The 22,345-nt window shown below is 31.6% G+C and overlaps 2 protein-coding genes and 1 long non-coding RNA gene across 5 annotated transcripts in view; 1 reads left to right on the top strand and 2 right to left on the bottom strand.

The window, feature by feature from the left end:
- Positions 1-18,136, bottom strand: part of mib1 (E3 ubiquitin-protein ligase mind bomb 1) — a 786,657-nt gene extending 768,521 nt beyond the window's left edge. For both annotated transcript variants that reach the window (XM_076414568.1, XM_076414567.1), the window contains exons 1-8: positions 17,891-18,136; positions 17,320-17,600; positions 17,066-17,266; positions 16,737-17,009; positions 16,442-16,685; positions 16,253-16,385; positions 15,975-16,163; positions 15,625-15,911 (exon numbers count right to left, since the gene is read on the bottom strand). In XM_076414568.1, the coding sequence (XP_076270683.1) occupies positions 15,625-15,911; positions 15,975-16,163; positions 16,253-16,385; positions 16,442-16,685; positions 16,737-17,009; positions 17,066-17,266; positions 17,320-17,600; positions 17,891-18,007 (1,725 nt within the window). In that variant the 5' untranslated portion in view covers positions 18,008-18,136. The remainder of the gene's footprint in view (positions 1-15,624; positions 15,912-15,974; positions 16,164-16,252; positions 16,386-16,441; positions 16,686-16,736; positions 17,010-17,065; positions 17,267-17,319; positions 17,601-17,890) is intronic.
- LOC143203209 (uncharacterized) lies at positions 9,823-14,023 on the top strand. Its single transcript, XR_013007291.1, has 3 exons — positions 9,823-11,205; positions 11,259-12,798; positions 12,863-14,023. It is a non-coding gene; the product is annotated as an uncharacterized LOC143203209 (long non-coding RNA).
- Positions 18,137-19,242: 1,106 nt separating the features above from the next.
- Positions 19,243-22,213, bottom strand: LOC143202762 (uncharacterized). Of its 2 annotated transcripts, none has more exons than XM_076414545.1 (4): positions 22,016-22,213; positions 21,016-21,790; positions 20,636-20,956; positions 19,243-20,585 (listed from the first exon to the last, which is right to left on the bottom strand). In XM_076414545.1, exons 1-4 carry the CDS (start codon positions 22,136-22,138, stop codon positions 20,110-20,112), a joined length of 1,695 nt encoding a protein of 564 aa, XP_076270660.1. In that variant the 5' UTR covers positions 22,139-22,213; the 3' UTR covers positions 19,243-20,109. The 2 variants fall into 2 exon arrangements, with proteins under 2 accessions (XP_076270660.1, XP_076270661.1); XM_076414546.1 differs by having other exon boundaries at positions 21,016-21,806; positions 22,016-22,150.
- Positions 22,214-22,345: the final 132 nt, after the last annotated feature.

Genomic DNA, 22,345 nt, shown 5'->3' with positions numbered 1-22,345 from the left:
ACATACATACATACATACATACATACATATATACATACATACATACATATATATATATATATATATATATATATATATATATATATATATATATATATATATATATATATGTATATATATATATATATATATATATATATATATATATATGTATATATACATATACCTAATCATAGAGAAAAACATCCATGGCATAATTAAAAATGATCTGAATGAAATGATATAAATGCTTTATTTATTATTGAATGGAAATATATTTTAACAAATATGTCAAAACAAAATGTTATAATATTAATATACAGTATATTGTTATTTACAAGCAAACTACCAAAAAAACCATAAAACTGCATATATTACATATAAATCTATGTAAGCATAAATTGGTTACATTTTTGTCAAGGTCGCAGCTAGGATGACAGAGCCAGAACGTTAAAAATCTGTCGAATGAAACAAGTAGGACCAACAGTCGATAGTAAATAGTAACAAAATTAATCGGAATGATAAGTCGATAGTAAAAAGTAATCAATTACTAAACAGTCGATAGTCGATACAATAACCGATGATCTATTTTTACACTCCAAGTGAAAGCCCAAGAGTTGTCCACCTTAAAAATTTACTTTTTATTTTCTGAACAAAATCTTTATGTTTATTTTTTTATCATGTAGATTTTTTTTATTATTTAATTAATACATTGTTACTAGTAGTTTCCATCTAACCTACAATATATCTTTATGATAACTTAAATCTAGGTATATAACTAGGAGGACTCATCGGCCCTATCTCAATCTCTGCTGAAATAATGTTTATACATGTCACTGCTACAATATTTCAATATTCTCATGAGAATGGAGTCTTTCCTCATGCCCCCTTGCAATTTTCTTGATTTCTTGACTGACTGGGTATTTGAAGGTCTCAATGTAGGTAACCAGTCCTATAGTATTTAGATGCGCCCACAATACCTCTAAGGAATTTGTTCTGAAAAATTTGTATTTTATTTATGTTACTCTTTGCAGAACATCCCCATAATTAAACTCCGTATGTCCATATAGGTTTCAGTATTTGCTTATATAATAGCAATTTATTATGTACTGATAATAATTTTCTTCCAATTAGCCAGTACATTTTCCTATATTCCAATTCCACTTCTTTTCTTTTGTTCTTTACATGGTGCTTCTCCAACGAAGTTTTGCATCAAGATTCATTCCGAGATATTTAGCGTTGTTGCTATATGGAATGATAGTATTATTTAATGTTATTGGTGCTTATACGGTCTGATTGTAGGTGAACTGCACATGCACAGATTTACTTTCATTAATTTTTATTTTCCAAGCTTGTGTCCAATTATTTATATTGTCACTTTCCTGTTGTAATTATTCTGTTCGTGAGGCTTCTTCACTCTTATCTCCAACAGCTATAATCGCAGTATCATCAGCAAATATAGCCATCGTAAAATTCTTCAATTGTGGTATATCACAAGTGTAGAGTAGATAAAGCATTGGTCCCAGTACACTTCCTTGTGATACACCTGCTTTAGCTTCTTTTATTGTGGAGTAAGCTTCTTCTTGTTTGACTCTAAACATTCTGGTTGTAATGTACGATTTTAATAGTTCGGTGTGTTGTTTTGGTAGCATTTTCTGTAGTTTATGAACAAGGCCTTCATGCCAAACCTTATCGAAGGCTTGTACTACATCTAAGAATATAGCTGAGCATACTTTTTTACTTTCGTTGGCTTTTTCAATAACATCTGTTATTCTGTGGACCTGGTCAATTGTTGAATGCTTGTTAATAAACTCAAACTGGTGTGTTGGTGTTTGTTGGTGTGTTTTTATATTATTATATGATGATTCTCTCTATGATTGTAGGAAACGACAGAAGTACCATGCCGATGTATGTACCTGATGTAAAAATAGTAAGTCAAAAATCCCTTTTTGAATAGGATTTGCTCGTTCTTATTGACTGTATCTATCGAAAGAGGAGTAACTGTGTTAAATTTTAAATCTATCACGTAGACTTTTGGCGATCTTGTGACGATGAGTTACTCAATGGTATTTTATTAATTACTATAGATTAATCACCTCAAAAAGAAAAGATGCCGCAACATAATTTTATCGTAGAAAAAAAAAACGATTAATACTCGAGGATAACCGTAATCGAAAAAATAAAAACCTCCCCCTTTCGCAGGAACAACATAAACCCGATGATTTATAACGGCAACAATGGTTACAATATAGATCTTAATTTCAGTTCATCTATCATTACGGAACGGTCTCTAATTTCAGCGGTCTGCATTCCTTTCCGAAGAAATTTCTTATTTTCCAGCAACCCCGACGCCGCCACCGCACTCATCTGGCCACCGTTCGCCCCCGCTCACACCCCCGCCGCCTTTTTTTGCCCCCTTTTTCTCGCGCGTCCAACCGCCAAACTCGACTCTTGAATTTATGCCCTGCAAAAGTAGGAAATACCCAAAACAGCACTGTATATAATTAAACATAAATTTTCCTTCATGAATCCTATTCGTTTTAGCTGAGTCGGGCTTTATTTAATTATCAAAATGGAAAAGCAGATGATAAACGAGACGGTTCTTCACTTTTGAGGGGGGTGGAATCTGGAGAGGTGTTTATGCTAAAGATGGGTTCTATGAAAAAATCTTAGAAATATAAAAAAAACATCACTTTTCACTTGGTTGATATTAATATTCCTAACTTTTGCGGCGTTTTATTTTTCATATATAAATATATATATATATATATATATATATATATATATATATATATATATATATATATATATATATGACCTAATGATGACCTACCATTTAACGTGAGCTCCGAACCACGGTTCTCGACATTAAGCCTACCGACTAGCGAGTGACCAACTTAGAAATCATCCCAGAAGACATCTAGTCTTACCCAGCCTGGTTACTGACGTGACGGATCATTTTCGTTGTCAAATTTTGTACTCTTGCGTAGGACAATCACAAATCTTAAACAAACAGACATAAATTTACGACCATGCCCCACCAGGATTCTAACCCGCGACTATCACAATAGTAGGTGACCGTTGTGTCAACTTTACCACTGCGCCAACCAAGCCGGCTTTCATAGATTATTACCTTGGCCACTTCAATATATATATATATATATATATATATATATATATATATATATATATATATATATATATATATATATACCCATATATACCCATAATATATATAATTTAATAATATGTAAAATAACTACTTAAATTAATTTAATAATATGTAAAATTACGTAAATAACAACGATGAAGAAATTCCGCATAACATAATAATTATACGATACAAATACGTAATTCTATCATAAGAAAATCCATCAATAAATAAGAGAAAAAAAGTAGAAATGAATAGTCAATCACAAACCATATATTGGAAGAAAGGCCATATATACAAAGACGAACTAAGAGAGAAGTTGTGGACACAAGAATAGGACGTGGAGCAAAAATAAAAAGTGATTACTACTTGTCGACCTGTCCTAACATTCTATTGCGAAACTTATACGGGTATTATTAACGAGAAATAAAATTAAGGTACAAACAACAGAAGCTGGGATGAATAAAGGATCCTAAGTCTCTAGCAACCGATCTCTACGACTCCGTAGACTACCACACTTTGTTACTTTTTTAGTTCACTATAAGCTTATTACTTAAAATTCCTATCTTTATCCAGTCGAGTATGTGTTACTCAAATTCAATAAATACAAGTTGAGTTGATTAAACAATAAAGCAAACCATAACTCATTTTTACATATCTATAGTAATACTTATTCACAGAACATTCTAGATATATAGATAGCGTCATTTACTCTGTCAAAAATTCCGAACATACTTCCAGAAAAAAAAAAGAAAAAATGCAACGCAAGTCTTAAATGTTCAGTCAGTTAAGAGATACGAGGTTTTAAGTGAATACCAGTGTCAGAATTGTTCGTTTCATACAAAATGTAGAATAAAGTTGATCAAGGTCTCTCAACTATTAACTATAGGAATAAGAAGCAATAGCAAAGCCAACCTCTTGCATAACAACACTGGGCTAGGTAGTGTGAGAGTTGTCGAATGGAAGGTTATGAAGCCCTCAACATGGTCAGTAGACATAATAAGATATAACCTCCTCATTACCGTTTGTTCAGATCGACGGATTGCTTCTGTTGCCAGAAATAGGAGAAAACTAATAATATATATTGTCCCAAGTTTTCTCAATAACTGCCGATTTAATGTGAAAACACGATGCATCAGAATGCATGCACCTAATAAATGTTATACTCAAAATATTTTATATATTTCATCGGCCTCTTCATTTTGCACGCCACTGTTTCAACGAAATAATTTTCTCACAAAGGCTCGTGTAGATATACACGTCACCATATTTCATAATCATACGATTTTCATTCCGCTTTTCCCCAACTCTTAAACGGCTCAAAACAATTAAGATGTATGGTGCCACGATATGAGAAAATAATAAACAGCAATATGCCTTCTCTATACTCGAAAGATCAGCAAAAAATATAGAGAGAGATTATATAAAACGCCGAAACAATTTAATTTATTTAAAAAAAAAAACGAATTGAACAAGAATAGACCGTCCAATATCATATTAGGCACGGCAATAGGTTTTTTTGTTGATAAGCAATCGTAAATACAAATGGTCGATATCGAGATATGTGAATAGTGGATGGTTTAGGTGTTGTGCTGAGTTTAATATCATTTTTGCCGCGCACAATATAACACCATATTCAATTTTTTATTGTTATTCTCGCATCGTAAATGAAATTCACGCATCGATTATCTTTTTGTTCTTATCGTTGAAATGTGCGAACATATAAACAATTTACTGCTACCAAATGACATACAAGCTAGGATATGAAATAAGATTGTAAAAAATATAAAATACAGGGTGGTCTAATTCCAGATTAGGAAATATGTTTTTGAGAATGATTTCAAAAATAACAGACATTGTGTGAGAATGCCCTTCCAACAGTTCTATCAATTTTAGAAATAATTTTCAGTACGTAAACAGTAAGGGGCCCATCCTATCGCCTTGACCACCGGGTCAACTAAGCCGGCTAAATATTTTATTTATTTCTATAAAATGTTGTGAATGAACGATACAACTAGAAACAATTTGAATAGGCTAGTCCATACTAGTCAGGACAGAATAGATGGCTCTCTTGGCCAAATCCATGACTTTTGGCACTAGGAATTGGCATAGTAGGTCTACTTTTCATCGCCACTCACAATACGCCACAGAAAATTGTTATTTTTTACCGGGCAAGCAATGAAACCACGATGATGGAACTGTAGCCATTTTTCCTCCTTTTGAGTCTTTCCGATTGCATGTAAATCTCTGGAGACAGTTGATTTATTAACTGATAAAACTGGTGCTATTTCTAAAAGTGTTTGACGAGCTTCCACAGTAGATTTATTCAAATCAAACAATAAAAGTACTTAATGTTGAAAATGCACTTTTGAACCTTCCAGGATTACCGTCTATAACACTGAATAACTCAATAATACGAAATGTTATTTTATGTCGAGAAATATCAAACCCATATAATTTAACAGGTATTTATATTGATACCTCGCATTTTCGCCAATAGATATGACTGATCAATCAAACATATAGCTGGATCTGCAGTTATCCTAGCTAAAAAGAGATATAATGCAGTCTGATGGGTCGGAACATATAACCCAGTCAATCTTTAAAACTCTATTTGGATTGGTACTGGTCGGCCATGTAGTAAAATGTCTACAGAATTCTTCAAAACATTCGCGATAATAATTAGAGGTTATAAATCTTCCAAAAAACTTCCAATTTATGAAGTGTATAAAAACAGGGAGTAGTTTTTTCAATATAAACATAATTTAATACAATTATTTCATAGGAAGCTATTAGTCTGGGAAGTATCTTAGAAAACTTAGGAATATGCAATTCTCTGAGAGATGTAGATCCTCCCTTCATTCACTGGAGGAGTCATAAAATGGAACATTGGGCCACTCATGTATAAAAACAAAAGTTAATGGAAAAAGGTAAAAGTTAGAATAATATTTGATTAGGCCATAGTTAGTGATAATATTTTTTTAATAATTAATTGCAAATATATCATTCTTCATGCGTTAACACGGGAATTGTTTTATTCCTGGAGAAGAGTTAGTATTTTCCTCCAAGTCCATGGGCGACTACCATGAAAAAATTAATCAAAACATCTTTTTGCTCTGGTTTGAAAATCAACTGCTAACAAACTTGGAGAAACCATCAATTAATAATGGAAACTATCTCACCAAGTGGATTGACAAAGCATGTAATTAAAAAAGGAAAGAGTGCAACGTAAATATAATAAAACAACCCTACATTACAGACTAGTGAGGCTGTATAATTAATGGTCGTTTAAGTTCTTTGTTAATATATGTTTCATTATTTTATTTACGCTAGTATTTTGTTATATAATAAACCAAAAGTCAAATATAACGCGGTGACGAACTGACATCATACATATTGATGACATTGATGAAGTACATTGGAAGCTTTAATGGAAGGTCCAAAACATCGAAGTTAGAAACTAAGATATAGTACTTCTAAAGCAGCAGTGAACCCACGTCTTCAAGATGAATAATATATTGCCTATGGCAATTTGTAAATTCGTTTTAATACCAGGTAATATTTGTCAGGTATACCTTGTCATTTTATTTCAGTTAAAAAGAGATACAATGTTGTCTGATGCATTTGAACATGTAACCGAATTAGCCTACAAAAGTCGTTGGGTTGTCAAATTCTTAAAAATATTAGTAATATGAGGTCATAAACCGACAAACGTTGTTTTGCCGCAGGTGCACTAAATATTAGTATGGACACAATAACTAATACCTCGCAAAAAAAGAAAAACAATATAACTTTGGATTCACAGAAAATGTCCACATGCCTTAATAATAGTTCTATTCGAGATTAAACGTATGAAACGTATAAAAACAGTCATGATTTCAGAATGATTTGTCAAGAAAACACAGCAACGAAGGAAACAAGAACTAAACATAAAATTTGTTCTCTAAGAAAAAAAAACATATATTACTTAGATGTACAATTATTAATTAAGTCAATTAAGCCTCCAGGGAATACCATAGGTAGTACAACTATGTTATTATGGCTGTTTAATTATCTATAGTTTGAGTCCTTGGATTATATATGCATTACATATACTATGACGTTAAAATAAGTTTAATTATTTAATATATTTGATAACATTTTTGTTTCATTATTTTATTTTTCTTTGAATGTTGTGTTATATCAAAGCTAAAATCAACTAAAATGAGTAAAATATCAAAGTTAAATGCGGCAACATTGCGACGTTTTGACGTCATAAATTGAGATGACGTGAGCTCACTGCTACTTCGGATAGACTATATTTTTAAATCTTACTTTATATGAACTATTTTCTATTAAAAAAAGCGAGGATTTTAACAGTAACACCTAATAAAATGTTAAAGTCAGAAGTTTTCTATTGGTCTAACAATCGGTATCGCTGTTATTGTCCTCATACCGATTATTACTGACGATCCAATATCACCGGTACACAAACGCAACGTAAACAGGAACAAAACGACACGGGAAAAGATAAAACGGTCGTGGGTAAAACAAAGTACACCTGCAAAACTTTCGAGTGTCGTAAAAAAATATTGTCACCGCCGTTGTAAAACCGGAATAAAAGCCGCCGAAAATTAGTTAGCTCGTTCCGGAAGTAAGTACCTTTTTATTATTTCGCACACATTTAAAGGCGCCACGGTTTTAAATGGGAAATAGGAGTACTACGGGGGAGTTAATGGGTTTCGGTAGTTAAAGTAAATTGTTGATTGTTCTGTTGCCGGAGAGTTAATTGTAGATATTCAAATCGTTGATTAAATTTATATTGAATGTAGTTCTGGATATACCTCAGGTTTTTAATAAGACTTGGGCATGTTCGATTTTTCGGAAATTGAGAAGATACTATCTACCCTTACCACCATTGCGAATTTGTAGAAAATACTAGATTATTAAAAAGGTACAAGATGAGGAAATTGTTACCGTGGAACTATTGTCAATTGCTGGATTTATATATTTTTGAAAGGAAATTTAAAGTAAAATGTTAAAGCATGAATCTCATCATTCAAACCTATTTCGGCAGAAGTACCACAAGAAACCAGACCGATATCTGTCCTACACAAATATCAAATATCTTAACAACGAAAGAAACAATACCTGGAACATTTATCGACGACACAGTCATTATGGCAAACGACATATACTTGCCCAGAGCTATAGAAAAACTAGAAGCGACAGTGAACGAGATCTACAAATGCAGCTTAGTAAGTCCAAACACCATACTTAAGTCCACAATAAAAACCTAATTACATCATTAGAGGGATATCCATCCAATTCTTCAAATATAATTAGCGAAATACCTCGGAATTTATCGCGATAGTAGATTAAATTGGAAACATCACGTTAGCCAAAAAACTAGACAAATTAGACTCAAAATTAAACAACTGAATTGGTTAGTCGGAAGATACTCCTAACTTGACCTGAGATCCAAGATATTGATTAGTGAGCTAGTAATAAAGCATATTTAGACTCATGGGTTATAAGTATGAGGTTGCGCTAAAATAAAACAAACTACTAATCCACCTCTGTTAAAACAAAGTTATTTCATTCATTACCAAATCTTATCGCTACGATACTACGAACCAAAGAAGGTATGACCCCGAAATCGGATGGATCTAAGAGGTTATCGAAAAGTTCTAGCTAGTACATAAAAGAATGTTATTAAATCACAGCAAAATGTAAGCAATACAACCAATGGACAACATTTATAAGATTAGAAAACTGAAGCGAACCAAATCACACGAACCTCTATAAAGTGTACAACTAGGTTACTGTAGATTTTAGCTTAACTTAGCCTAATTTAAATTTGAAAATATATACTGATGTACGTATTCCACATTTATCTTGCTTATGAAGTGATCTATATGTAAAAGAAGTAGTAAGGAGTTAATGTATAACTAAGATTGTAAACATATCTAGTAAATATGTAATAAAAAAAGAACATTTTGTAATTAGCGCCCGGAGAAGTGTCTACTTCCAAGCCGATACGCTGCTGTAGCTGCTGCAGAGCTACGAATATTCTTCACCATTCGCAATCAGCCTGTTGTAAACTCCAATGACACAGATACATCCGATGCTGTTAATCTTTCACTTTTCAATATGCCCCTTATAATTTTAATCCATATATTTTTTTAGAATTGATCATTTTATTTTCCACCCAAACGCCTGCAGCCTGTTTTCACTTTGACTGACTAAATCAACACTACACACACATTATTAAATCTATATATCAGCAAATATTCATCAAAAAAGCTTTTTGAAATAATACAATTTTAACAACTATTCTATGAAATATACTATATTTTGAATCTTAATCATACTAAATATTTTCTGCTAGTTATTCCAATTAATATACACTACTCTGTATATTTTTTTAGTTATTTTATATATCAGAATTCACATAGTATTAACATTAAAGACATTAATTCCTTGAAAATAAATAAAACTATTATTTGGAAGTAGTTGACTAGGTTTAGTTCTGATAATTTTGATGTAAAAAATAAGACTGGTGGAAAATAAACTTGGTCAGCTAATCAGCAGTGTCGATATCGGCATGAAGCTAGACACCTCAAACTGTTTTAAACCATTTACACAAAGCTGGATACAAAAAGAATCCATATACAGTTTCCTTATGAGTAACTATTTCAAAGCGCAGATAATATCCACGCTGATAAAGACAATGCTGCGTATATGTATGTTGATTTAAAGATTTGATATTCACGTCTGTGAACCGCACAAAAAAAAAGTGCTCCATCCATTCCATCAAGGCAGCGCCCAAAGTTGCTTTTAAAAAAAGATTCTGTCAGCGAAAAGGCGATTCAGCTTTTCGTACAAAAATTCCATATGTTCTTCACTGATAGCACGGGACATATTTGGTTTAAATAAAATAATAATGTCGCTATAAAAAAAAAGTTAAATTTTATTTTAAAAAAACACCACAAACTCTTTCCCACATTCCCAAATAGGATTTAAAAAAATATGCAACAAAAAAGCTATTGAAAACGAATATAACATGAAAACAATTCCAGGATGTCAGAACTTCAGGACGTCAAGGCTCAAAAGCCATAACTTAATCTGCCAGGAGTATCGTCCTACTGGTTTAGATACCGTGAGAGTTCTTTTTTTCCTTTTTTTTAAGAGGATGAATTAGTTTATTGCACCAATATCGAAAGTTTGACCCGTCTTTTCATAGACTCATCATCATTCATTCATTCAAGAAGCTTTAAAAAAATTCTGCTTCACAACGACGGTTTTTTCATACACCTCAACGAAATCTACAAGAACTTGGAATTCGTTTTCCTCATATTAACATATGAACCTGAAAGCTGAGCAACGATTTTAAAACTTTGTACGTGTTGCTCGCACAACAAGCTGGGTTTACCAAATTACCTTGATTTTGTGTCCATGGCACAGCAGACCGAGCAAATCACTGAAACAAAAAGAACAGACAGCCGAGGGAGCTGAAGTTTGATAAAAAGATCGTACTCCAAGAACCATTGGTATCTCCACATAAAGTTTTTTTTTACCACCACTGCACATAAAGTTGAGATCGATAAAGCAATTTGTAGTCCCAAAGATGGAGAGATTTGTTCAAATACATAATTTGAAAGTTTCAGAAGCAAAGATGAAGGATGTGTTTCCTGACAATGGTTGACTTGGCACTTATGACTGACCCCCAATTCATCACGACCATAACGGATCCTCAAAAAAAGGGTGGATTGCTTTTAAGGAGGTCTCAATGATTTTTTAAAATATGTATCGTTAATAGTTCACAAATGAAATAACATTTTTCAAGTCTCTTTTATTTTAATGTAATAACTTGTTTAACATAGTTACCCAAATTATCAAGAAACTTATCGTCCTATAACAAAAAGGTAGTCATTCTCGAATTCAGGATACCCAAAAACAGTAAGAGTACGGTACAAAACATGAACAGCTCTTAGATTTTTGCTGTATTATCGAATGTAGATTTGGAGATTTATTTCAGTGTTACTTCAGTCAGAAATTTTCTAAATAAATTTAATAAAAGTAAATATAGATATGTAAAAATGGTAAAAATTAATAGAAATAAATCAAAAATGGTAAAAATTAATAGAAATAAATCAAATATCAATAACCAAAAAAAAATACAGAAAGAATAAACTAAAATGTGTTTAAAATCATATAAACACAATAGTTTAAAGGAGCATCATGTACTTACAAATTATGACAAATACAAATATTAAAATTTACATTCTAATATCACATCATCATGATAGTATAACGGAGCATCACGTACTTGCAAATTATGACAAATACTCTAAAATGTATAATATAAAGTTTACTTTTATTATTTGCTCTTTAGGTTATTCGATGCGAATTGGAACGCCCTCCTTATCCAAAGAAACTGGTCAAAATACAGTACACGTCCACAACTTTTATCAGACGTAAAAGTTATTGTCACCGCTGTTATAAAACGGCAGTAAAAGTAAAAGCTGATAAAAATTATTCAACCCATTCCCGGAGGCTAATAGTCCTCATTACTTGGCACACTTTTATTCGCTCATAAGGATTTAAATGTGAATTTTAAGCGGCACATCATGGAGAATGTTAATTGAACATGGCTGACGATTGTCATTTATATATAATTTTAACCGTAACATTTTAAATATTATGGGCATTCATATTAGTAAATTGATTTGCTATTAATCTAAATTTTGTTATTTAATATATGTAAGGTGGTAGTTTAGTACTACTTTAGTAAACTATACTCATAAAAACGGATATTTTGAAGAAAATCAAATGACTCGTTGAAAAAGCCGGCCTGTTTTTGTTTGCAAAACTTTGACATATAAAAAGGGATTCTGAAGTTGGTATTTTATATATTCTTATATTATTTATTTTTATATATAATTTTAAAAAATATATTAAAATTAATTTCTCTTGGGTACTTTAACACATAAAATTACAGCGCGTAACTTAAGAGCCCGTATAAATCCGGACTAAAAAAAGTCATAAAAGAAGTTTTGAGTGAAGGCATTAAAAGAAAACTAATTCTCCAGTATAATAACTTACGACTTAAAAATTTCGAACTTGGTATATAATGTTACTGATGTTATGAAAAACACGAGGGATGACTATAAGCCTTCTCCTACCCCTTCAAGCCTGAACTTCTGAAAGTTTTCAGTTAATATTGTGTTCGATTTTGTATCTACATACGCTTTAATTACGTTTCTTCGGTTTTTAGCCAGTTATAAAATCATCAATTCAACAAAAGAAATTAGGTAGGAGCCCTAGGCATCTCATTAGACAATGCTTAATTTTAGAGACGTTTTTTTTTAAAGATGTTTGCTTTAATTTTAATTGGAAAACTGTATCCAGCTATATATGTTTCATTAATTAACCCTGACTTTTAAATGTTGAAGGAGAGTGTAAGAGGAATGTAGAATCCAACAAGAGACAACTGTTCCAATCATAACCAGTCTGAATATTGTCCGTAGATCCAGTGTAGATAAACCACAGTTCATAAAAATTAAACATCAAATTATAGCGACACAAAAAATTTCTCTTATAGTTTAGCGTGAATATTTTTCTTTCACTTGCTACACTTCGAATACGCATAAACATAGAATTCATTGGCATTAGGTTTTTATTCTGCCAAAATAATTAGGTATTTGATGAGATGTAGGCCAAAATAATTAGGTATTTGATGAGATGTAGGTTCTCCTTTGTCGTTTGCTACACCAAAAACCGCAGTTCATATCTGCAAGAAATTGTGAATGCCTCAAAACTACACAAAAATTCTTCCTGATTCAAAAATGCCAGTAACCATCCGACATATTCGCTTGTCATAATGTAATTTTTGCAATTATTAATTAATGTAATTTTATCCTAAGACAAAACTGAAGAATAGAAATAATTCTTCTTCATCATCACATTAAAGAAATAACTTGAGGAATGAATAACATGACCGGACTTAGTTCACAAATTTCTCCTAGTCGATAAAAATGTACGTCAAAACAATGCACTGAGAAGCGTTAACTAAAAATACTGCAGTCCGATTTTTGTCCGAAAAATTAATAAAGATGGCAGCTAGCAATCAATTATAATTTTATTGATATTATATTATATTAATTATATTTGAAATATACTATTTTTGTAATAAAAAATTCCATGAATTTATTACAACACCTGATGTTAGGTTCAATATATTTTCCTTGATCTAGTTAATAGAAAACAACAACCGTCTTAGCGGATCCTTGAACTCTGACCCACCATCAGTCTAAACTTTAAAAACTTCCGCCCGCTATCTTTTTAAAACAATGCCAAAGTTGCGTGAGGCACCAGCCCGACTTTATAATCAGATTTATAATTTAGATTTATTACTTCTGTGGGGCACCGCCCCTATTTTATATTGCAATATGCACACGAAACGCCAGAATCGGGGCCAAAGAAACCACACGGCACTCCGAACCCACGAATTTTCCAACGTTCATTATACCGCCCCGTACAAGACGCCTCCTACAAAAATTACCACGTCTACACAAAGACTGCAGGAAGCAGGTGTCGATTTTCCTGTCAGTTTTGTCCCTTGTTTTTAGTATATTTAATTGAGGCATTTCTTAATAATGTACATTCAAAGTACCCAAATGTAAAAAGTTAATTGAAAATAGTATATATCATAACAAGAATCACTACGAATATACCTTAACCACACCTGATGACTCAACAATCTTAGCACCTCACAAAAAATATTAGCAACAAAATAACTCCTAACTGGCTGAAAACTGAATCTACTGAAGCTTTGATGCATAATAATAATCATAAAAATACTTATTACTAATAATAATAATAAAATCTCTAAAAATAAAAAAATAAAAATATTCTCTCTCAACATTCCAATAGTGAGCAAAAAATCCAGAGGAAAAAAAATGTACACAAGTATAGGGTGACTTGTAACCATTTCAATCCAATCAAGAAAATACTTTCATGATAATTCACAATAACGTAATCAAACCGATAGTCCTCTTACAACCTAGGTTAATATGATTAAGAATTAAATTCCGAGTTTCTAAATAAAAACTACTTGGTCCTTTCTATATCTATTACAAAATTTTAATCAATTGGTCCATTAAATCAGCTACTCCCAAATCTCAGTCGACGAAAGTAGTTATGACACAACTATGTTTTTAAGTCATGAAATATAATAGCAACATTTTCAAAATATAGAAACAAAATGAACACTCAAAAGTCAACTCACTAAAGAGAAAATAACATATTTGATATTAATTAAAAACAATTAATTTGAAAGATATATCCAGAATAATTATGTTAACGCTACTCACAATCGCCAAATAAACCCAAATATAGTAAAGCCGTTCGGCAATTACCGAAAGGACCATCTTTAACGACTCCCTATGATTTAACTAATTTGGAGGTCCTCGAATGAATGACGCTCCTAAAACTGCACCCGCCCGTTACTAAATGAATTTATTCAAGGCGCAGCTCATAAACATCCAGAATTAGGGAAATACTTCAAGCTGTATACCGTTTTACTTTTATTCGACTGGCAATTAACATAAGCAGGTAGCGCAGTAAAAGCTGGCTCAATGCTTTTACGGGGTCGTATAACGAAAGAAAATTAATAGTTTTGACAAACAAGATTCCATATGTTTGTTTTTCTTGCAGTAATAATCTGAGTTTACTGTTTTTCCAGTTAACGAACAAAATTCCTTCTATACCCAAATTAATGATATATTCAGATGCTTGCTTCGGAAACGAAGTAACTAATTCAGGTCAGTCTTTATATTATTTCTTTGATTCAGCATCATTGCGTAACTGAGTTGCACTAAACTCAATTATCATCCATAAACCGTGAAGAAACCAAGCTCAGAATATTATTTTAATAGAGTTTTTAATACATTCTAACATGTTTTGCCCACTGTTAGCGCACATGGCACCCATTAAATAATACCACATAGAATTGTATATCCATAACAAGCCAAAACATTGCTTAGATTACTTAATGATGCCTGGATTAAATTTATCTTGATTAATTACTATGTAAATCAAGTAACATACTTGAATAACTTGTTGCAGTTAAGATACTGTAACCTAAATTCGTTCAAATGAACAAATACTAAGACTGTAGTTATACTTATTACCTAAAAACCAGTATAAAATTGTATTACATTAATGTATACCTCTGAAGTACCTCAAACTTCAAAATGGATACAACTATTGCAATATAAATGAGAATAAATTGTAATAAATATGAAAATAAATATATACACCAACAATATATACATTAATGACCTAAAACTGTAGTACCAAGTACCTAGAGTACTAATTCAATCAAGTGGCCTATATCCTGTATTAAAATGAGCTGAGATGTGATGTGTTATAGTAATGTGATGAGTATCACATCACTATAAAAAATTTAATTATTTAAAACAAATATTGTCAAATTAAAATAAACATACCTGTAAACTGGGAAGGCAACCCAAGTCCAACAGCATCTTTACCACGCCAATGTGGCCCTTATTAACACCAATGTGCAAAGCAGTTTGTCTCCGCTTGTTCCTAGCATTCAAGTCGGCACTGGCGTGCGCCAACAATTGAACAACGGCTGGTTCATCACCAAATGCTGCATGATGAACCGCTCGATCGCCGTCTTTATCTTCAATCTCAACATCGGCGTGAAACCGAAGAAGGACGGTAATAACCTCCAAATGACCGTTTTGAGAAGCGGCCTGTAGGGCTGTGTGGCCTGTATAAAAATATATATTTTCTTTTAGAGATAATTCCCTTTAGATATAATGGTACATTTTACCGGCAAAAACTCCATTAACATCCGGTCCAATGCCAGCTCCAGCCGTATTGCTTTGTTTTAGGACCTCCTCACATTTTTGTGCATCGCCATTAGCAGCGGACTTAACGAGTTCTTCATTAACATCGCCAGAAACATGAGTTTCAAATAATTTCTTCAAAAGGGCACTTAGGCGTTCACCAGAGGTAGTACCTTAAAGATGTGATATTTGAAATATTTTTAGGTATTATAGAATTTATATTTTTTAACCATCTTTACTCTTATAACACAGTTGATCTTACCATGCATTGTACCATCCTTGCTGGCCAATTTAGTTACAGCTAATGGATTATAAGTCCAGGTAGTGTTACAGACTTCTACCTTCAAGTCATTGTCATTGTAAATTTGCTGGACATGTCCAACTTTACCAAGAGTCTAATAATATATAAAAAATTAAATCAATTATAATGATAACTAAAAAATAATCATACAGCTGCCATGCCATCTGCCCAATCTCCATGGCCTCTTTGCAGCATCTTCACTCTTTCCATATCAGAACAAATTTGCACCACGTCACCAACTGCAAATTGCTGTTGAGGTGTTTCATTGAAACCTGCTGAATTGGTTGGTGTAGCAACTTTTGTTAAAACTGCAGGATTAAAAGTCCAGCGATTTCCACTATTGTATGCTACAACAATGTCATGATCTTCATCTATTCCCACAACAGTGCCAATACTAAAATCAAATTATTAAACAAAAGTTGTTTATTCAAATATGTCAATTTACCTGTTCAGACACTCATACATGCCATCTGTCCATCCTCCGTGCCCATGTTGCAATGATTGCACAATCTCAAGATCTAGGTCCACATTGACTTGATCTCCAATTTTAAGCCCTGCTGGTCTTGGACCAGCACCTTGCTCTCCTAAACAAGGCAAATGATCACGGTAAACATTCTGACCCTTTGCATCATTCATAACTTTTAAATCTGCCATTCCTTCAAACCCTACACGATATAGATTTTTGGAACCATTATCCCATACTACATATGCTGCAGATCTACAATAAATGTATATAGCATCAATCAGTATTAAACATAATGTAAAATAATGTACCTTGGACTAGCAGCAGACCAATCCTGTATTTCTTGAACCTTTCCCCTTCTGCCATTACCACCATCCTGGTCTTCCCATTGCCAATCAACACCGCGAACAACACGAGCGCTAGGAAAAATACCACGAATCGCGATTTTCTTTGTTTTTCGACGAGGCTCAAGGTAGAATCTCTCTCCACCAGGTGTGGTAATGCGGTAGAATCTGAAATACAATTAAAATTAACAACAAACCAATTATACTGAAATAATGAATACCTATGCCGTAATTGATGCTTATCGCCATGATAACATATAGAACACAAGTCGTAGTTTCCACACTCAGCACATTTCCAACGAATGCCAAAGATTGGTTGTTGGCGACAAGTATCACACATTGTTCCTTCATGTTTAATGCCAGTAGGCGCGCTATCAAGAATCCTTAAGTCATATTGTCCTGAACAACGATAATTAGCTGCTGTGCCATTGTCCCATACAACCACTACCTCATCAGGTGACTCAAAATTTCGAACAGTACCAACATGGCCTTCGCCACCGTCCTAAAAAAAATTAAAATAGAGTAACATATAAAATTAATTACGATTTTCATTCATGATTCATTTACTCATATTATCTCTACACAGAAATAAAGATACAACACATATGAGGTGGTTACACACAATATTAACTTTAAAATTTAAGCATATAAACTTTTGACACTAATTAAAAAATTAATGTATTTTAGCAACTGTTTCACAGCATCAGTTGATAAATAGTATTATGCCTAAACAATTGTTGTAATTTAATATTAAAGGAAAAGTTGTTAAAATCAAAACATAACCTAACCAACCTGTTTGCCCCATTTCCAATCAGGTCCCCTTATAACTCGGGCTCCAACACCCTCCATAATATTCTTTGTATTTCTGGGGACCCCTGACGAGGTACCTACGGCATTCGCAATTTCCATTATTGGCAATATTCGATAACGCTTATTATAAACAATAACAAATCCGTAACACTACACGCCACTGATTAGTTTGCTTTTTTGTATTTTATCCCACAGGAGAAACGTCAAATGTTCAAGAATTCCATTGGTCGACAAACTCTTGTTTGGAATTATCAACACTGTTATCACTTATTTATATGTAGGCAACTAGATATATAACAGTAAACAAAATTTAAATCATCATAGACGCCACTGTAATAAATGATGAAAGGAACTTTGTTATTCCAATGATTTGAAACTTTTATATTTATATCGTCGATTTGATATCAATTTTCCTTATTTAATTATTCTGTTACCACCTATATAATTTTTTTTTGTAAGATTATACTAATTGCTTATTTATTTTCTGATTTAATATCTAGTCTCCCTGACCTTTGCTATATCATTTGAACGGAATTATTAGGCGTTCAATCTTCATAAATTCGAATCTATTGCATATACTATACAGTGTTTTTTATCGTGTAATATGGATAATTACACACATATCAAAGCATATAGATCTTACACACTCTACATTATAATTTTTTACAGTTACTTAATATAATAAAAATTTTCATTATATTTTCTTGGTATTTTAGTTTAAATTTGCCTGATTGCTATCAAACTGTGTACTACATAATTACAAAAATAATCTTTCAATTTTTTCTATGCTTTCTATCAAGAAAGTCCTAGTTTTTTTCGCAAAGTGATTTCTATATAGTTATTTCATCCCTTATTATTTTTTCTTTGGAACTATTATATATTGAAATTATATTGCAATACCACACAAACAATAAAATTCCATAGAGAAAATGTACAACGCAAAAGTTATATTTTTCGTTTCAAATCCCGCCGAATGTTTAAGGTGAATATTTATACAATAGAAGAGTATTTTATTTTCGATGTAAATATATATATTATATAGAAACACTTTTAGAATTACGAGTGTTACATACAGGGACCTATCATGAAGGCGCCACTATGTAACTGTGCAAATTCTTAAAATATTTTAGCATTCACAATTTGTGATATAATGCACAAAATTGTAAATCTTATATATCGATCGCCCTTGTTAACCGACTCATTCTTTATTATATTTTTAATTAATCAAATTACTTTTGTTTTAATGTTAACTTCTTGAAATTTGTATTCTCCCATCAGACATACTGTATGATAAAAGTATACTATGAAGGTAAATAATATTATAACAAAAATCATTTAATTTATATATATAACACTTGTATTTAACATAATATAAGAAATATAATAACAAAATAAAAGTATAAAATACAATATTTTCTTATACAGATAAAGGTACGAACATTTATATATATATGTATATAAGTACTTATTGTATAAATTCGGATTGAACAAGTACTGCTAAGATTCGAATCTTACAGTTTCTTAATGTCACTAGTATAGTCCATGTAAACAATGAACAAACTAATAACCTGAGGAGTGTTGCATTATTTAAATGCCATCATCCATAAATAATAAACTTAGTGGCTAGTGACAAATAGTCATTACATTTTGCACATAGCCGTTGTAGGAACATCAATTGTACTTTAAGCACACTCAAATAAATGTCATCAACTAATTGTCTATAATAAATTCTTTGCTCAAAGCTGAATTTATGTTGCTACTGCTGAATAGGATATACATGATCTTGTACTCACTTTGGCATGAGAAGTTTTTAAAACATCACAATAAAATTTAGTTAAATAGTACGGGGTACTTCAACAAATAAAGTGTATATTTGTAAAATGTACACAATGACAGCCAATAGTAATATGATTTGTTGCCTGCCATATAGCAAATTGATATAACTAAGACAGTGTTCAGAACACTTCAAAAGGACGCATAGTACATCACAATATTTCAAAAGTGAATTTGCACAACATTCATCTTTTCGAGAAACATTAAATATTGCTTTACAATGAATTATACTTTGTTATTTTCGTTAATTTGCAAAGGAACACTATGTTAAGCATTCTTAACATATACAAATAAACCTACATTTGAGATAATAACAGATCCATTACTATCCCATAAAAATACAAACACCGATTAGGGATAGATTTTGATTAATGCACTTTTGATGTGTGTGCTTTTAGATAACCTTGACTTTTGAAATATTTATTGCACCTGTCACACTTAAAACTCCTAAATTGAAATTGATCTTTCAATAAAGGATTGATGTAAGGGTTGTTTCTTGTCCTGCACCTAACATTGTTAGGTGAAAAAACTTTTCTTGGACTTACAGGATAACTAGAAACCAATTTGTCCAATAGCTTAACAGAATGTGAAGTGTCATGGTCTAAATTGTAATTAGGTCTCTTTATAATATCAGTTTCTACATCCACTCTACTCTTTGTCAATGTCATTTTATCATTAATTTCTGATTTGTTGTCAAAATAATTTGACATACTATGAGAAAATTTCTTAATACTAAAATTACAACTTTTGCTCTCTTCATCTGAAAGTCCAGTCTCCTTTTTTACTTTCACTTCATCCTCCTCCTCTATTGATGTTTCCAAATAATCCAATGGGCATTTAACATCTAAATTATTATTATAATTAATATGAAAAAAAAAAGTATCAATCAATTACCTTCATATTCTTCTTCATAGTCCATAATCTCATTTTTGATTTTAACATCAGGTTCTACAGTTACAGCATCAGAAACTAACTTATCAGGGGGTGAAGTGTTAAGATCTAAACTGTAATTGGGTCTTCTTATAATATTAGTTTCTACATTAAAAGTTTTTTTACTCTTGCTATCAAAGTAGTTTGACATACTATTGGAAAAATTTTTAATACTAAATTTACAGCTTTCATTCTCTTCATCTGACAGATCAGTGTCTTTTTTTACTCTGATTTCATCATCCTCTTCTATTGATGTTTCCAAATAGTCCAATGGGCATTTATCACCTACAAATTAACAAGATTTCATGAGAAAATTAAATAGAGAAAACTAAAGTATATATTACCTTCATATTCTTCCTCGCTACCCATGCCCTCACTTTTGACTTTAATATCAGGTTCCACAATAACTTCCTCAAAGTGTTTCTTATCTATTGAATTATCACCCTCATTATCACTCACATCATCATCAGAGATATATGAATTTATATTTTCAAATCTGTCTCTATTCTCAATAATATATAAAATATGGGTTTTGAATTCTGTAAAATCTCTTTGAAAAAAGTTGGTGGAAAATGCTGTCAACTTATCTAATGGTGTAGATTCATTGTTTACATGTTTATCTAATTTAAAATTGAATTCATAATTTTTGGTAAAATTAATAATGTCTTTCAGTCCACCTTTATCAAAATTAAAAGGATTATTGAAATAAAGTAATTTGTCCCTTTCTTTTTTAGGTTTGCTTCCAGGGGACAATAGTTGTTTTAATAATGAACATCTTTGCTGTTTTGTTATTCTCTGTTTTCTTTTAGAATTTGCAGATTCATTGTGTGAGATATCATTTGAAAGATTTAAAGCTCCATATTCATAATCATTATCATCATCTTCATCTTCATCAACTTTATGTTCAGATAACTGTTCAATTACAACAGTCAAATCAGAGTTCTCAAAAAAGTGATCTCCACTAACTTTTATGAATGTTTGATTTCCTGTTAATTTTTCTAAATATCCTTGAATAACTTTTGTACTTTTCTTACACATATCTTGAAAATGATATGCCACTCTTAATTTATTCACACACTTCTGGCAAATTTCTGATGAAATGCTATCTTGTGTAACAACCTAAAAGATAATAAAACTAAGCATACATTATACACTGTAAATACATCTCACAGGTGAAAAATTATATTAGATAAATAATATAATGCTAAGTTAATTCTCAAAAACATAAAGTTATAAAAATAGTTTTGATTTAAAATATGTTTAAAAGTCATAAAAAATATCTTAAAATAAAAATCAATAGGTCACAAACTTTTTAGTAGAATAAGAAAAAAATTATTAACTCACCAATTTTGTGCAAATTTCCAACTTATCACTTAACTTGATCGAGTCGAAGTCGACCATATTTATGTCCACTAATTGAACTCCCGTTTGGACACATATTCTGCAAAATTTTTCCAAAAAATACATTTTGAAAAAAATTAGGACGACTGTCAATCAAACGAATCATATGTCAAAGTGTCACCTGCCACCTCTTCGCGCACCATAAACAAAAACATTGACATGTCCTTGAGGAGTAGAAAAGGATAGTTGATTATTGATAAAAAATGTCAAAAGTAAAGTAAGGAATATTACTAAATCCAATGAAAGCACAAGAAGACACAAGAGTATTGGGGA

Source organism: Rhynchophorus ferrugineus, unplaced genomic scaffold, assembly GCF_030347505.1.
Source record: "Rhynchophorus ferrugineus isolate W39M unplaced genomic scaffold, kcgeb_rfMv2 rfM9, whole genome shotgun sequence".
NCBI classification, from domain to species: Eukaryota; Metazoa; Arthropoda; class Insecta; order Coleoptera; family Curculionidae; genus Rhynchophorus; species Rhynchophorus ferrugineus.
Note: the sequence above shows the minus strand (reverse complement) of the source record. Positions and strands in the feature narration are given on the sequence as shown.

Bases quoted from the DNA above. Each gene is read 5' to 3' on its own strand.
- LOC143202762 (XM_076414545.1), bottom strand. From the start codon at position 22,138: ATGTATTTTTTGGAAAAATTTTGCAGAATATGTGTCCAAACGGGAGTT. The intron at 21,791-22,015 runs GTGAGTTAATAA...ATTATCTTTTAG, and splicing joins TGGAAATTTGCACAAAATTG to GTTGTTACACAAGATAGCAT. The intron at 20,957-21,015 runs GTAATATATACT...GTTAATTTGTAG, and splicing joins TAGCGAGGAAGAATATGAAG to GTGATAAATGCCCATTGGAC.